This window comes from Perca flavescens, chromosome 4 (genome assembly GCF_004354835.1).
Source record: "Perca flavescens isolate YP-PL-M2 chromosome 4, PFLA_1.0, whole genome shotgun sequence".
Taxonomy (NCBI): Eukaryota; Metazoa; Chordata; class Actinopteri; order Perciformes; family Percidae; genus Perca; species Perca flavescens.
In genome coordinates this window covers 861,307-879,161 of record NC_041334.1, presented here as the reverse complement: position 1 = coordinate 879,161, position 17,855 = coordinate 861,307, and the positions used below count along the sequence as shown (strand labels likewise).

Below are 17,855 nucleotides of genomic sequence, written 5' to 3'. Positions count from 1 at the left end.
TAGAGAAACCTGTAGGGGGCTCTATAGAGAGGGGCTCTATAGAGAAACCTGTAGGGGGGGGCTCTATAGAGAAACCTGTCGGGGGGAGGCTCTATAGAGAAACCTGTAGGGGGCTCTATAGAGAGGGGCTCTATAGAGAAACCTGTAGGGGGGGGGCTCTATAGAGAAACCTGTAGGGGGGAGGCTCTATAGAGAAACCTGTAGGGGGGCTCTATAGAGAAACCTGTAGGGGGCTCTATAGAGAGGGGCTCTATAGAGAAACCGGTAGGGGGGGGCTCTATAGAGAAACCTGTAGGGGGGGAGGCTCTATAGAGAAACCTGTAGGGGGGCTCTATAGAGAAACCTGTAGGGGGCTCTATAGAGAGGGGCTCTATAGAGAAAACTCTATAGAGGGGGCTCTATAGAGAAACCTGTAGGGGGCTCTATAGAGAGGGGGCTCTATAGAGAGGGGCTCTATAGAGAAAACTGTAGGGGGGCTCTATAGAGAAACCTGTAGGGGGCTCTATAGAGAGGGGCTCTATAGAGAAACCTGTGGGGGGCTCTATAGAGAAACCTGTAGGGGGGCTCTATAGAGAAACCTGCCAGCAAAAAGAGAGAAAAAAGCAAGAAATGGCCAAAACTGCATATCGCCCCTTTAATATTTAGAATATTTGGATCTTATTATATGTAACCTGTATGTATGTATGTATGAAGTACCCTGTGAAATAAATGTAATTAAATTGTCTGCTTTTGCGAGAAAAATGATGGCCACAAAAAGCCTTTATTATTTTGATGTAAATCTTCATTAAATCCTATAATCTGTCAGATTATAGATGAATCTGCAAAGATGAATCAATTAGTCGCCAACTGACTTTCCTTCTATCCCTCCTTCTTTCCTTCCCGTTTCCTTCCCTCTTCTTTCCTTCCCTGTTCCTTCCATCCCTCCTCCTTCCCTCTTCTTGTCTTCCCTGTTCCTTCCATCTTCTTTCCTTCTCTCTTCTTTCCTTCCAAGACATTTGAGGACGTCATCGACAGCTACTGCGTGTGAATGCTGAAAAGCTGAAGCTACGTTGCATTGCCGTCTTAAATACGTAAGAAGTTGAAGTAGTGAGAATAGTTGGAAAAGTAAAAGTGGGAGTGTTTTTTTTAAAGTATGAATAATAATTAATGTATGAATATTTTAAGGTTTTTTGAAAAGCTGTCACTACACTGAAGTTTTAGTTTAAATGGAGAAATCCAAATCCTGAAAATAACTCCACACACACATATATCCACCATGAAAATAATATACATAAAACAGGAACCTTCCAGTTCTTCCTGGATTCTTATGAATGCAGCCATTCATAATAACAGGAGGTGTACATCATTGAACAGAAAAATAATTCCGTGTGTTTGTGCAAAATTGGATTTTGGCATCTTTAGACCGATAATTACACGACTGTGTGTGTGTGTGTGTGTGTGTGTGTGTGTGTGTGAGAGAGAGAGAGAAAGAGGGAGAAGGAGAGATAGAGGGAGGGAGAGAGAGAGAGAGAGAGAGAGAGAGAGAGAGAGAGAGAGAGAGAGAGAGAGTGTCTCGCTCTTGTTCTCGTTACTCAGTCAGTTTGAGCGCAGAGCTCGTGAACACAACTACACTGTGTGCTGCTTCATTCCTTCGCGCAGCTTCAGTTTCCAGACAGGTACCCGGGACCCGGGACCCCGGGTTTGGACGGGAAGGATGCGGGATGCGGAGTCTGCCGGCTCGGCTCTCAGCAGAGTTATCTCGTGCACAGAGCAGCGCGTGCGGTGCATCTTCCCCGCCTTCTCCTGCGTGTCCTCACATCTTCTCCAGGCTGGAGGAAACTATCAAAGCTGCCTGAGATACATCTGAGCACATTTTAATTTCAGTTTCTAATTTTTAAGCAGCTATGACATCACCGGGCTGGCTTCTTCTCATCTGCAAACACGGAATACCTAACGGAGTGCGTCTTGGCTGTTCCTTCCACGCAACAAACCCCGGTTCTTCTTCTCTTAAAATCTGAAAAAAAAAAAATAAATCATCCAAATTTAAAATCCCCGGAATGTGTGCTCACCGAGCAACAAGCAGCAGCGCCCTAAGTGTCTGTGTCCCTGCAGCAGCAGCTCTACACAGGAGGTATGCTGAAGAAGAGAACGCATCGGTGGGGAATCCGTCGCTTTGGATGTTTGTGTGCATTTTAAAGGCTGCACCTGCGGGATTACGGTCACTCTGAGAAGAAGATTTGCGGGTTCCCGCTGCAGGATAACGGACAGGGATGCACTCAGTCTGCTTGTTTGGATGCGTGAAACTGTCCTGAGAAGTCTGTGATTGCAGCTTGCAGAGGCTCTACATTTCGGTTTCTCTGTGTGCGCGTCGGATTGAAGAGCTCATTAAAGGCTGCACCTGCGGGATTACAGTCCGTCCGAGGACCTGACACCTGGCCTTTGATTTCACTAACCCTCTGCTGGATAAAAGACAGGGATGCACTCGGTTGTTGGATGCGTTAAACTATCCTGAGAAGTGTGTTTTTGCAGCTTGCAGAGGCAAGCTTTTTTATTATTATTTGGGAGGACCACGGATCCAATCATGGGCACCCACTCTGATCATTCCCCGCAGATTAACCCGGGTTTTACCCTCCGGCTGTTTGCTCTCCTGTGTTTCCTGGAGATGTCCGGCTCTCAGGAGATTTACGCGCCGCACTCCATCCGCGTGGAGGGCGACGTGACACTGGGGGGGCTGTTCCCGGTGCACGCACGGGGGGTCCCGGGGATCCCGTGCGGGGACATCAAGAAGGAGAACGGCATCCACCGGCTGGAGGCCATGATGTACGCCCTGGACCAGATCAACGGCGACGAGGAGCTGCTGCCCAACGTCACGCTGGGCGCGCGGATCCTGGACACGTGCTCGCGGGACACGTACGCGCTGGAGCAGTCGCTGACGTTCGTGCAGGCGCTGATCCAGAAGGACACGTCGGACGTGCGGTGCACCAACGGGGAGCCGCCGGTGTTCGTCAAGCCCGAGAAGGTTGTGGGGGTGGTCGGGGCCTCCGCCAGCTCCGTGTCCATCATGGTGGCCAACATCCTGCGCCTCTTCCAGGTAGGAGCCAGACACTCTGGGCTCTGCTGACTTATTCAGCAGCGTTATTAGTGGCAGACACTCCTTATGTAATCTCACAGTCCTCCTGCAGCAGGGCCGGAGCCAGAGGGTGGAAACATCCGGGGATCAGCCCAGAATTAGGGGAGTCCGGCAGGAAAAAATATTCCCATTTACAGCAGCTATTTGCTATTCTTAAAACTACTAGAACTATATTCTTAAAAATAAAGTTCCTAATGCAGAAATAAAGTTAATTGAATCTTGAAACCTGTTTTTGTTACACTATGATGGAGTAGAGTTCACAGCTGACAGATCTCCTCCCGTCCTCGGTCCATGAACACAGTTAACCCATGAATGTATGTAATGTACCTGAAGTTGCTGCATTCTGGCTGCTGTCTGGAGATTCCTTCATGCACAACTTGTATTCTTTCAGATGTTTCAGACCAGATGTTGTAACAGCGGCCATGTTGTGTATTGTTTAGGGTCCTCGCCACCACGAGCTGCCACCAGCTAAATTGAACATGTAGCTGGACTTGAATGGCCTTCTTTTGACTGAAAGTTCTGCCAAACAACACTTTTTCTGCTCACCAGTTCCATTTCCGCTTTCTCACAGCCTACTGCATTGAACACTCCACCTACGTAAACACCGTCCCGTCATTACGGCGACCAGCGTAGGGCGCCTAGTGCAAGCGTAGGGTTCTGTTCGGTGAAAAAAAATTCTAAGGTTTGGCAGAAACCCAACCCCATCAAAAAGCCCAATATTCGGCCGAATCCAGGATTCGTTGCATCCCTGGTTTTCATAGTACAATGCACAAGTAAACGTGGCTTTCAGTACTCTGAGTTGAGTATTATTGGCCAGCAGAAGAACGATGTATTCATTGTATAAGATTTCTTTAATATTCTGGGCTTTTTGAGGAAACGTTCGGGGCTGCAGCAGCAGCTGTTGGCGTCTTCCCTTTCTCACTGATCCAGTTCATAATGGATTCCTCCTCCCTGTTGCGCCGCCTGCAGTGTGAGTCTCTGGAAACCCCTCTCACATTTTGAGTTGTTAAGCCTCAGATGTTGGTATTAGTATCGGTGAGTATACGAGTCTATGCACCGGTCCAATACCAAGTCATTTACCCTTAAAAAATCTACTCTGTTCTATCGCTGGTTGAGTTAACCCTTGTGTTGTCCTTCTGGGTCAAAATGAACACTTTTTTTTTTGACATCTTTGACATTTTTGTCTTATCTATTTTGCTGTGTTTTTTTTTAAACGTTTTTTTTTTAAACTTATTACCACTATTTTTGGAATTTCTGGTCACTAAACCTTATATAGCCTATGCAATTATATCTAACTTTTGAGTTAAAAAAAGCAGAAAGTATGAATCATGACAAAGTTTAGTCAGAATAATGCTATAAAATTGAATGAAACACCCAAAAGTCTGAACTGATAATTCATTTGACTTGTGAAGAGTGTTTCATGGAACCATCCATTTGGTTGAAAGAAATCCCATCTTCTGCTACAGAAACTTTAAAAAAACAGGTCAAATTGTATTTTACAGTGTGTTCAGGGGACAGGCAGCTAGCAGAGAGTGAGGAGATGTTTGCTGTATGTGACAAAAAAATGTTGTAGCCTAAAAAACGCGTGACATCGCTAAGAGCACCTTTTAAAGAAGTACAACATGAAATATAAATCCTGCAGGTCAGTGAGAATTTTGATGCAGTTGGATGTTGTGTAACAGATGATAGGAAGAGGATTAACTGGTTACTGGAGAGAGTTCAGACCAGTTCTGGTGTTTCTGGTGTTTGGTGAGTGACATTAAAGAGCCACACAGAGAAGTTCAGAGGCTGCCTGTTTCCTGAGATCTGTTTTTGACGGTTATTTATTGAGTTACACTCTGGATCTTTCCATGTCCCCCCTGGTTGGAAATCACCACATTTTTGTAAACGTTGTAGACTCGTTGGTGGCTTATGACATGTCTATAAGTTTGTAGTTGCTATGGAAACATAGTTTTTTGTGCTGCCCTCTTGGCCAGGAAGCTTCCGAATGAAGTGTTCAGTATAATAATAATAATCCTCCATATCTCTCTCCTCAGAGCTCTAAGCTCTCCTTTATTTCTTATCTCTTGTTATTCTGTAAAGCTCCAAAACCATGACGTACACAGTAAGTAACGTCACACCTAATCCACTTCCTGAGTAAATCACAATGTACTTCAGTGTTCTCCCTCCGTTTGTGGAAGAGTTATGCCGACCTCACACCAAACCACTTTCCAAGTGATTCCACTGTCCAAAAATATCTGAATGAACCCCTGAGAGTCTTGTTTCCATTTATGCGCCTAACACATATAATGGTCGGGGAAACCCTGCACAGTCAGCTGATCCTGGCTCAGCTTTCCAGAGATGATCCAGTAATTCTGTTCGCTAAAAAATCTGGAAAACCTAAAGTGTGATGTATCCTAAGATACTACACGGCCCAACTCCACTTTGTAAAAGCGCCATTTACATTTCATAGAGCTGTAAAGATAAATGGATTAATTGTCAACTATTAAATTCATCTCCAAAAACGGTAAACTTGTGTGATGTCAGCTTGTTAAATGTAAATGTTCTAGTTTCTTCTCTCCTCTGGGACAGGAAACTGAACATCTTTAAGTTATGAATAAAACAAGACATTTGAGGATGTCGTCTTTGGCATCAAGAAACAATGATCCACACTTTAGAGACCAGACAACTCATGCATTCATAGAGGAAAAAAATCCACACATAAATCCACAATGAAAACAAATTAGTCCCAGATCAATCTCCTCAACTCTGAAAGTGTTGCACCTTTAAAGTGCTCTTAAGGGAATTACTGGAGTTGTTGGGTATTTGTATATTATAGTGTGGTCTAGACCTACTCTATCTGTAAAGTGTCTTGAGATAACTGTTGGTATGATTTGATACTATAAATAAAATTGAATTGAATATTATGCTCATTTTCAGGTTCATAATTGTATTTAGAGGTTGTACCAGAATAGGTTTATGTAGTTTAATTGTTGTTGTTGTTGTACTGCACATTGCTGCAGGTCTTCTTTTCACCCTGTGTGTTGAGCTCTCTGTTTTAGCTACAGAGTGAGACATCTCACTTCTGTTCCATCTTTGTTGGGAGTCGCAAATGCGCAGTAAGTACTGCTAGCCAGTCAGAAGCAGAGTATGAGGGCGTGCCCTGACAGTACCTAGGTAAGGACTACTAGCCAGTCAGAAGCAGAGTATGAGGGCGTGCCCTGACAGTACCTAGGTAAGGACTACTAGCCAGTCAGAAGCAGAGTATGAGGGCGTGCCCTGACAGTACCTAGGTAAGGACTACTAGCCAGTCAGAAGCAGAGTATGAGGGCGTGCCCTGACAGTACCTAGGTAAGGACTACTAGCCAGTCAGAAGCAGAGTATGAGGGCGTGCCCTGACAGTACCTAGGTAAGGACTACTAGCCAGTCAGAAGCAGAGTATGAGGGCGTGCCCTGACAGTACCTAGGTAAGGACTACTAGCCAGTCAGAAGCAGAGTATGAGGGCTTGCCCTGACAGTACCTAGGTAAGGACTACTAGCCAGTCAGAAGCAGAGTATGAGGGCGTGCCCTGACAGTACCTAGGTAAGGACTACTAGCCAGTCAGAAGCAGAGTATGAGGGCGTGCCCTGACAGTAGCTATGTAAGGACTACTAGCCAGTCAGAAGCAGAGTATGAGGGCGTGCCCTGACAGTACCTAGGTAAGGACTACTAGCCAGTCAGAAGCAGAGTATGAGGGCGTGCCCTGACAGTACCTAGGTAAGGACTACTAGCCAGTCAGAAGCAGCGTATGAGGGCGTGCCCTGACAGTACCTAGGTAAGGACTACTAGCCAGTCAGAAGCAGAGTATGAGGGCGTGCCCTGACAGTACCTAGGTAAGGACAACTAGCCAGTCAGAAGCAGAGTATGAGGACGTGCCCTGACAGTACCTAGGTAAGGACTACTAGCCAGTCAGAAGCAGAGCATGAGGGCGTGCCCTGACAGTACCTAGGTAAGGACTACTAGCCAGTCAGAAGCAGAGTATGAGGGCGTGCCCTGACAGTACCTAGGTAAGGACTACTAGCCAGTCAGAAGCAGAGTATGAGGGCGTGCCCTGACAGTACCTAGGTAAGGACTACTAGCCAGTCAGAAGCAGAGTATGAGGGCGTGCCCTGACAGTACCTAGGTAAGGACTACTAGCCAGTCAGAAGCAGAGTATGAGGGCGTGCCCTGACAGTACCTAGGTAAGGACTACTAGCCAGTCAGAAGCAGAGTATGAGGGCGTGCCCTGACAGTACCTAGGTAAGGACTACTAGCCAGTCAGAAGCAGAGTATGAGGGCGTGCCCTGACAGTACCTAGGTAAGGACTACTAGCCAGTCAGAAGCAGAGTATGAGGGCTTGCCCTGACAGTACCTAGGTAAGGACTACTAGCCAGTCAGAAGCAGAGTATGAGGGCGTGCCCTGACAGTACCTAGGTAAGGACTACTAGCCAGTCAGAAGCAGAGTATGAGGGCGTGCCCTGACAGTAGCTATGTAAGGACTACTAGCCAGTCAGAAGCAGAGTATGAGGGCGTGCCCTGACAGTACCTAGGTAAGGACTACTAGCCAGTCAGAAGCAGAGTATGAGGGCGTGCCCTGACAGTACCTAGGTAAGGACTACTAGCCAGTCAGAAGCAGAGTATGAGGGCGTGCCCTGACAGTAGCTATGTAAGGACTACTAGCCAGTCAGAAGCAGAGTATGAGGGCGTGCCCTGACAGTACCTAGGTAAGGACTACTAGCCAGTCAGAAGCAGAGTATGAGGGCGTGCCCTGACAGTACCTAGGTAAGGACTACTAGCCAGTCAGAAGCAGAGTATGAGGGCGTGCCCTGACAGTAGCTATGTAAGGACTACTAGCCAGTCAGAAGCAGAGTATGAGGGCGTGCCATGCTAGCAGCTAGGTGAGCATTATAACGTGTGTGACCCCCAAAGTGACCACGTTTGTCTCTGAAGTAAAGGCTGGACTACAATAGAGCTGTTTGGAGCAGTTGGTGAACAGTGTTTTCTGTTGGAGATGGTAAATCCCTTGGGGGGGCACTTTGGGCTTTTTCACTTTGTAAACCTATAATGTGCACAAAAAAGATATATAACACAATAAAAGGAAAGGGAAAAAACATAATATGAGCACTTTAAATTTCCTAATCACGTCGTGAGTAACTGTCCTGTTATGGGCAGGAATAATTAACCAATTCACAGTCCGGGTTTTAGTGAACAGAGTTCTGATTCTACACCCTTCAAAATTTCCTGCAAAACAAACAACCCTGATGCGCCATTATCAAAATGAAAGTGACCACATATGTTGACGTTAAAACCGAGTGGATGTAGCTAATGAGCTGGAGCCTCCATCCCGCCCACTGACTCCCATTACCACAACCAAACCCTGCTACACCTCTAGTGATGAACCCTCGTCTCAATTAAACACTTTAACTGTTAAAAGCTGCTGTCTGTTTTTATAAGAGAGATGGGGGGAGGAGGGGGGGACTTTTATTTAGCTCTCATGCTTGCTAAAATTCATGGCTAACAGAAGAGGGGTGTGCTCGGTAATGTGCAGAGATTTAATGAGCCTCTATCTTCTCGTCAACGTGCTGAGTCGACCGTTGTCATGGCCTAATGAGAGGGAGGGAGGGAGGAAAGGAAAGACAAACGGAGAGAAAGAAACATAAAAGACTTGATGGGAGAATTACTGAGAAAGGGGTCGTTGGGGTGATATTTGTATTATCAATGAACCTGCTGATTATTTTCTCGATTCATTGATTCTTTGTTTTGTCAGAAGACAGTAAATCATGAGAGTGTAGGATGGGGGCGGTTTTTCCTGCATAGAGAGTTCTTTCATGCCCCCCAAAGAGGGGTGAAGTTAGCGCTAATGGGATCTCTGTTTTACCATCCAGACTCAAGTCTGTTAAGTTACCGGTCTTTCATGTCCAGACCTTCCTCCACAGTGCGTGGAGGAAGGTCTGACTACACAGCATTCCTGGATGGGAGAAAAACGTGCTCTGGTTTATTGGCATTTCTCTAAACCAATCACAATCATCTTAGGCGGGGCTAAGCTCCGGACGGAGCCACGGTGCCTCTGCTAAATAGTCTCAGGAAGGAACTTGTTTTGGTGGAACATGTGTACGTTCAAAAGTAGTTTTAGTCGTGCAACAGAAAACTCCGATTGGACAGATAGTCTAGCTAGCTGTCTGGATTTACCCTGCAGAGATCTGAGGAGTCTCTGAACTGCACTTTGGGGTCAGGTGTACTCTGGTCTGGCTCAGGTCCCTGATGTGAAATCATGATTATTGCAGTATATTTGTATATTTTGAATTCAAATAAATAAAGACATTTCAATCATAAATCGGTTCATAAAAATATACCAGAAGGCATGAAATGACGCGTTGCACGCTCAAATGTTTTACATTTTTAACTTCCATCTGCCTCCTGAATCTTGTCTTCTTTTCCACATTAATAAAGACGTTTCCACCATTAATATGTACAGTACCATGCTCAAATCTTCCTGGGGGAAGACCCAGAGATCCCCCGCTTAATGGATCCCTGTTTTAAGCCTGACAACCCCCCCTGATGACGTCTTTAAATTGCCTATGTGGTCAAAAACGTAGAAATATCCAGCAAAGTATCATTTGTAACAAAGAACATGGGGAAATCCTCACAGCTGGAATCAATATGAGTGAGACTACATCTTTAATAATGAGAAAAAAAAATTCTTAACTTCATACCCTAACCCCCCCCTCCCCATTCTCTGCCCTACATGTAGTGTAAAAATCTTTTCCTGGCCTTGACCCGACCCATGATCCAGCTGGGGGGTCCAGAGAGTGAAGCCCTGATGCGTTTGTGGTGCAACTCCGGAGCCAACTAGGCCATTAAGGAACATCAGGGGCGTAATGAAGCGAGAACAGCTGTGGAACAGATGACTTTTCTATCACAGGAGGAAATAATTACCCTCCCATTTCATTCCGCTGAGTGTTTCAAGCTTTCTGTTGGATCCCCCCCCTCTGGTTCTCCTCCATATCTGACCCATTTACCCTCAAAATGTTCTGCAACATTCGTGTGAAGGAAAAAGATTATTCGATCAGACGATTAGTTGTCAACTATTAAGACTTCTCTATTTGCAGCTTGTTAAATGTGAATATTTTCTAGTTTATTCTCTCTTGTCCAACCAGACAAGTGTAATAAAACCTTAACATTTAACCCCGGAATATAATCTAAATAGAAGATTTAGAGTTTTCCTGGAGAGAGATTATCTACAGGGCCTCTTGGAGGAATAAGGATGTTAGAGTAACAGTTCATCCCATTCATGCTTTTTAATAAAAAAAATAAATATCAGGACAGTCTGAGGCAACTAACTGAAAATAAAATGTATTTTTGTTTATTCTCACACACCTTGAGTTCACTGGGTTTTTAAAAAAAATAGTTTTTGGGCTTCACACCACTGCTGAAAGCTGCAGAGTCTTCAATGCTGCGAGCTTTGAAAAATAAGGCAGAGAAGAAACACTTTGAGCTCCCGGGGAGAAACAGCTTTAAAAGGTCTGTTATTAAAAACTTCCTGAGCTCGGCCACCATTAAATTCAGAAGCTGCCTGACCAAAATAAATTCTTTTCAAAATCATCTTTCAACCGGTGAGAGTTAGCCCGGCCTAGAAGAAGCCAAAGCTTTGAAAAGCTCCGTAGTTGCTCAGGTCTGGCTCGGAAAAGAATTGAGATCTAAGAAGCGGCTGAAGATGAGGAAGACACTAAAGACCTATTTACACAGGATTAGTATTACCTGGTGACCTCTGGTCATTTGTAATAATTACGGAGGTTGTCTGTGATCTTAACCCCGTGCGAATCGATCTAATCTATTTCGTATTTATAGAATATATGCAGACACACACACACACACACACACACACACTAATGGTTAAAGGGTTTTCAATGGCCATTATCTAAAATCATCTCCATAGGAGCTTGATGTTTGCAGTGGTTCTGTTAGTCCCTGAAGTTATCTTAATTTAATCAGAAACTAGAACATATTCACATTTAACAAGCTGACATCAGGGAACTTTAAGATGTTAAAAAAGTGTCAAAAGCATTTTATAGTGTTCACAAGCAGCGTTAAAAAAAGTAAAAAGAAAAATTAAATCAAAAAGTGCCAAAAAAGGCATCAAAAAGTAAAAAAAAAACAAAAGAAAGCGATAAAAAAATGTCCAAAAAGCATCTAAAAAAGTGAACAATAAAGAATTAAAAATTATTTTAAAAAGCATAAAAAAATGTCAAAAATGTTTTAAAGTGTCAAAAAGTTTACACAAAAGCATTGAAAAAGAGACAAAAAGCATATAAAAAAACATTTGTCAAAAGCTAGATGAAACTAGAAATATATTCACGTTTAACAAGCTGAAATCAAGTTTCCTTTTTTGTACATAAAAAATGACTCATGTAGTTGGAGATTAATTCAATAGTTGACAACTATAATCGCTTTGTTTTTGCAGCTGAAGAAGAGGTAGTAGTAGTTTGTAGTCCAGCCTCTAAAAATAACAATACACTGGGCCGTCTCTGTGTAACGGAGAGTTTTTCCTGCGTGTCTCTACGATGTTTAACGTTAGAAAGCCAATCACAGACGTTATTAGATCTTGGTAGAAGCATGCTGCGTGCTGATTGGCTCACTGACGCTGAAGAGATTTACTAGGGTCAAATATTATGGAGGCAATTTCGGTCGGTGCCTAAAAAGAATCGAGGTTCGGTACCCGGCCCTAGAGTTGTGTTGAGTTGATATTTTTAGGGCCCTGTAATGCTTTGGCTTTATTTGCTATTTTGAACTTATAAAACCCAACTTTTGGCTGTCATGATATCAGTATATGTCCAGTAGTTGATGTAGGAGTTCTTTGTTATCTGACCACTTCGTCCTCTGACTCCCTGGATGATTCGGCCAGTGACTCATGTTGTGTTGGCTCACTGGGAGTTGAACTTACAGGTTTATGTTGGCTTAGCCTTGAAGCTGCAGAAAGTGACACTGATAGGAATGTAAGCTGCAGAGTTTGCGACCCAGTAGCGTGACACGAAGACTCTCCATTTAACCTGGAGCTGATCCTGTTAGCCGGCGTGGCTAACTGACTGCAGGCAGGGTGGCCACGCCGTCTGCTTGGCGCGCCAGGGAAGAAACACTTCCCGCTCGGCTCGGGAAAAACAGTTTAAAGTGCTAAACATCAGAGATGGGACAAACATTCTTTACATCATTCTGTGTGAAATATCCGGCTCAATTCTGAGCAGCGCACAGTTTAGCCTGTTAAAAATGAGTCTAAGAAATGTAGCTAACAGTCAGACTGACAGGAAACGGGTCCCTGCAGGGTGACCCCCCTCCTGCAGGGCTCTCAGGTGCAGCAGACACTACAGGAGCCTGAACAGACTGAGGGCTAGATTTGTCAAGCCGTTTGCGTCTGTTTCCAGGCGCTATTTGGTCGCAAAGACGGACGTAACCGATGCGGGCTATTTACTAACAGGGACACTTGGGTAAAATGGCAGATTGTCCTCCACATGAGCGAGAAGAGACAAGTTGCGCTTTCAATATGCGTTCGTGGGAGGGTCGTGGGGAAAGTGGGAGTTCCTCCCAAAAAGGTGGGAGGATAAGCGCAAAGTGCGCCTAATTATATATTCCGTGGTATTTACAAAGACTGTCAGTAAGAGCGCGTCTCTATTCTGCGGGGGAAATTCTCCGCCTCTTAAAAGCAGGTCTAAACCAGCCGCAGTCGAGTTTCCTCGTAGACCTTTATGCCGCTGGTGAAATGGCAACAGTAATCTGAGCAAGACGAAGACATAGGCGAGGCTGAAAATATTTCTAACACAAGAATCACACTTTGTCAGTGAACACAACATCATTTAGCGTTACAGATCAAGCAGCCGTGCAATGTTAGAGTTACTGGAAGAAATCAAAGATGACATTGAATCTCCCACTCAGCGTTCACATCCCATTCCAGCAGTTGTTAAACTCCTCGCTACATTACAGATACTGGCATCAGGATCATTTAAACAGTCCTAGCATCAGCAGTGGGAATATCGCAGTCTGCACTCAGCCCTATCATAGCACAAGTACCGCTTCGCTACAGCGCAATTTACGGTATAGTGGGCGGAGAAAGACGCTGATTGGCTGATGGGTGTCAGGGTTGATAAATACTACGCAAAATGTGGAAGCATAGCGTGCGCTATTACCGAACTCGCATAAACAGATGCAGCGCAAACTGCGCTAGCCCAGAGTTTATTTTATGTGACGCTGTGTTAGATGCACTCAGTCTGTGTCGGTGTAGAATATTAGCAGTTAAAGTTGTATTTTGTGCTCATAAAAGGGTGCAGTCATTGAGGAACTGGTTCAAGGAAAGGTCTCTGACACATAAAATGTTAAAGCTTAACCTTTAACTCTAGTTTTAAGCCTTTTATGGCATAAGAATGCATTGTGTACCAGACAGATAAGCAGAAGAATAGGAAAAGACAGTTAAAGTTAAAAGAATAATAAGAGGAAGTTGCACCGGACAGAGGCCCGACCTTGGCGTGTGTGTTTGTGAGATAACAGTTTCTGACAACAAGACAACACACACCCATGCATGTTTTTGCATATTGATGATAGTACCACATGTTTGGTTGATTGGCTCCGCCTCTGTGTGGCCAGTTAAAATGTTAGCTGGTCTCTCATTGGGCGAGATGCAGCAGTACAACAGTACGGAACGGTTTATAGAAATGTCAGTCCATCAATCATAGATGAAATATAGGCTACTTGGAAACTGTGATTTGAAGACAACTGGGCGAGGGTCTTTAAATAAAAACCATCCCCCTCACTGTGAGTAAAGGCTTCATCACTTTCTGGCCCTGTAAACTATATTTTTATTCCACACAAACTCTTGGACACACTCTGTCTGACGGTCTGACCTATATTCTTTGCAGTGCCACAACAAAAATGTAGAGTCATTGAAACTACGCCCTCATATCTGCCTTTTATTACCTTCCAGATGGAAGTGATGGCCCGCTGCAGGCTCAGATTTTGCAGAAAAAGATAAAAAGAGACTGAGAAGGGAAGCAGGGCAGCAATCAGACACATTTTTTGAGGTCACTATGCATTTCAAAAACACATTTAGCAGCTGTGATTGGCTGGCAGCTTCCCGGGTAACTTCCTTTGCTGTTTCTGGAGTTAGACAGGACTTTTGATCTCGGCTCACTGTGTTGCTCGTGGCTGGGAGAGTTTCACTCCTATATGTGACTGAAAAAAAAGAGCATTAATGAATATCAATGACTTTCCAAAAGGGTACTAAACTCGTTTCTATAAGGCTACATTCTGCATTAAAAGTAATATCCAATATTATTATTATTCCACGCATCACTATGTTGTGTTAAGTCTGTGGAACATCATCCGATATCCCAGCCAGTCCTCTGTATTATCACTGGGCAGAGGATATTTCTGTTCATGTTGGAGGAATGGATGATTAGATGTATAACCGTGTGTCTCCACATTCAGGGAAGACCTTTAAAACATCTTGCATTACATTTACAAAGTCTTAAATATTCGGTCCGGCCTGCTGCCGGAAGTGATGTCAGTCCAACTCTGTCACCACAGCGAGGAGGACGCTCATCAGCTCGTAATGTGCAAAAACTAACTTAACTATAATCTATATTTACACCTCTGTAGACACGTACCGTCAGAGACCAGCTGGTGAACATATCGGAGCATTTAGCAGCTAAAGAGACAGATTCCCCTTCAAAAATGGTTAACAGAGAGAGAATATTGGACTCACACACACTTTAGACAACCAGCAGATACTGGACATGTAAAGGAGATATGTTTATGATTTATAGCGTCTGCTGACTCCTCTTAACCGGCCGGTCGGCTTGGCTGAAAACATGCCTTACCTCGTCTGCTGCAGGACACGTTTTGGCCTTTTAAAAACTGGCATCCCGATGAAGGTTTGGTCTCATTTTGAACCCTGAGCATCTGCAGATTAATCTCACACCCGATATGATCTATAAAGTACGGCACGATATGGGACGAATAAATCCTGTTTTTGTTAACTTTATTTCTTGAAATATTCAGACTTTTTTTCTTGAAATATTCCAACTTTTTTCTTGAACTATTACGACTTTCTTTCTTGAAATATTCAGATTTTTTCATGACATATTATGACTTTTTTTTTCTTGAAATATTATGACTTTTTTTTCTTGAAATATTCCGACTTTTTTCATAATCTATTAATCACTGTTCAACTTTGCCGCTACCTTGGCTGTAAGGGAGCCGGGAGGGACGAGTGAGAGAGATTCTTAGTTAGTTACATCTTTCGTAATTATTTCTATATTCTGCAGGGAAGCAATGGAAAAAAAAAAGAGATATAATAATAAATAATTCAAAGCCACATGTTCCCTGCTGGTTCTCTCCTTCGTTCTTTGATTCTTCGGCCAGTTTGATCAAAGTATGACACGAGTGGATTCATGAGGTGTTAAAAAGATCTTAAAATAAACTGGGTCAACCTTCCAGAAACCCAGAAAAAAGCAGCAGAAACTGTCTTCTCTTCCTCTCCCCTACAGCGCTGGAGAGTAACTAAGTACATTTACTCCAGTACTGTACTTCAGTCCAAATGTTGAGGTACTTGAGGCTGAGGTTGAGGTGTGTGTGTGTGTGTGTGTGGGTGTGTGTGTGGGTGTGTGTGGGTGTGTGTGGGTGTGGCCACCGCCGAAATCTACCCGCATTTGGTGGGTTGGCAGGTGCTAATGCCAGCCAAGCCCTGTTTGTAGTATTTTTAAGTATTTATTTATTTCTCAGGTATGATTATTGACTGTACTGTTGTATTTTGTGTCTGTATGTGCCTGACCACAAATAAATGAACATTCCTTTAGATTTTTTTCAAAGTGACAAATAAATGGAAATACTCCAACAAGTAAGGGTGGGGAAAGAAATCGATTCATGTATGTATCGTGAAATTCAAGTTCAAACCCACAAGTTAGGGTTCAAACCCAGAAGGACCAACTCAATATAAGTTTTAAATCCTGAAGTTTACGAAGCTGCTTTTCTTCTGTTGGCCAAGAAAAGGTTTAAACCTGGGATTGCAGCTATATTTATATTTTATTTTGCAGCAGAGCTTCTTCTTCTTCTTCCTCGCTCTCTGCAGCTGCCTGTTGCTTTGCCTGAGCTGTCGCTGTTGCCTCCAAACCCTGCAGACAGACATGTTCACACTCTCCCACTGAAGAAAAGAAGCCAAATCACCTGAAACATCAGTAAGGAATGTGACAAAGCTTTGAACAGGAAGTGTATTAGGAAAGAAACTCTCAGATCACTGACATGATGAGGTGAAAATAATGAATTACAGTCGGCAGACAAAGCAGCCGTGTAATTATTGTGAGTTGTGTCTGGCGTGATTGCAGTTGAGGAGACGATACAGAGTTGTGAGTGTGGAATTAACCTGAAGTAAAACTGTCATTATAGTCCTTCAAGACAGTTGTTACAGAAAATTATACAGTTTTCATCCTGGTGGAAACCATTGTAAACCTACAGCACGCTAGCAGCTTGAAAGTAGCAAAATGACATGTAGCGTCTAAACAGCAAAGCTGTCAATATTAAAGGGCAACCTGGACCCTATTTTTTTAGTTTTTGTGTCTAAGTGACTTAAAGTAACAACCATCTTTGAAACTGGTCCAGTATTTAGCGAGAACGCTGTAACCGGCAGCTGTGAACCGGGCTGTAATGTCAGCGTACAAGACTAATGTTCAGCAGCAGTTAGAGTCCACTAAAAGTTCTGTTGATGCAGCTGACAGACTCACATTATTATTGTAAGTGTCTGACAACATTATGGGATGGATCCCTACAGAGATGGACCTTTTAGTTTAACATGAAACAGCCCCGAAATCTCCATCACCAAACCCACCAGACTCCAACCGTGAAAACACAGTCTAGCTGAGGTTGATGAATGCCATTCGTTCTGCAAACACATTCTCACCCCAACGAGTCAAACACTGATACTTGGTCTGGAGTCTTGGCGTCACTTTTTGACGCTCTGGGAAGCGATTCGGCATCATTTGAAAAAAAAGAGCTGCTGTGGTTCAGGATGGCGAAGGAATGTCCTGCCTAAAGGCCGTTACACCGGGGGCGTGGCGAATAAGTGACGATAATATGCAAAATAATCGCCTGTGAATATTTTGCATCATAACTATTCACAGCGGCAGCGATGCGAATTTGCGACAGTTTTCAATAAAAGTTTTGGATATTTGCGCCAGCTCATCTGCCGTGTTGATGGGACAGCTTCTGAAGAGAGAGAGGAAGTAGAAGATGGGAGATACGGTGTGAGAGAAGGAGAGAGAGATCGGAGCAGAGGAGAGTTAACGTTTAGCAGTGAAGATATCAAGTGATTGTACAGCTCCTAGACTCTAAAGTTTGAGCACAAATAAATGCTGCAGCTCCTCAAAACCACCGGAGGTGTAACTTGTCTTGTTTGCAGAGTGGACTGACCCTGTGTTCCAGGATGGCAAAGGAATGTCCTTCCTCTGCAGCGCTGTGGACGAAGGTCTGGCAATGTGAGATGATGACCAAAGTAGTTGAACTGACAGATTTTAGTTTACCATGGCCAAAGAATACTTTGCTCTGGCAACATATTATAAATAGCTATAAAAACCCTTTAACAAAGGAAGGAAAGACAGAAGGAAGGAATGAAGTAAGGAAGTAAGGAAGGAAAGACGAAAGGAAGGAAGGAAGGAAAGAAGGAAGGAATGAAGGAAGTAAAGGCAGAATGAAGGAATGAAGTAGGGAAGGAAG

At 43.9% G+C, this 17,855-nt stretch overlaps 1 protein-coding gene across 1 annotated transcript in view; it reads left to right on the top strand.

Annotated features, from left to right (window-relative positions):
* Nucleotides 1-1,596: 1,596 nt before the first annotated feature.
* Nucleotides 1,597-17,855, top strand: part of grm7 (glutamate metabotropic receptor 7) — a 184,445-nt gene continuing 168,186 nt past the window's right edge. The window contains exon 1 of the mRNA XM_028575992.1: nt 1,597-3,070. Within this exon, the coding sequence (XP_028431793.1) occupies nt 2,561-3,070 (510 nt within the window). The 5' untranslated portion in view covers nt 1,597-2,560. The remainder of the gene's footprint in view (nt 3,071-17,855) is intronic.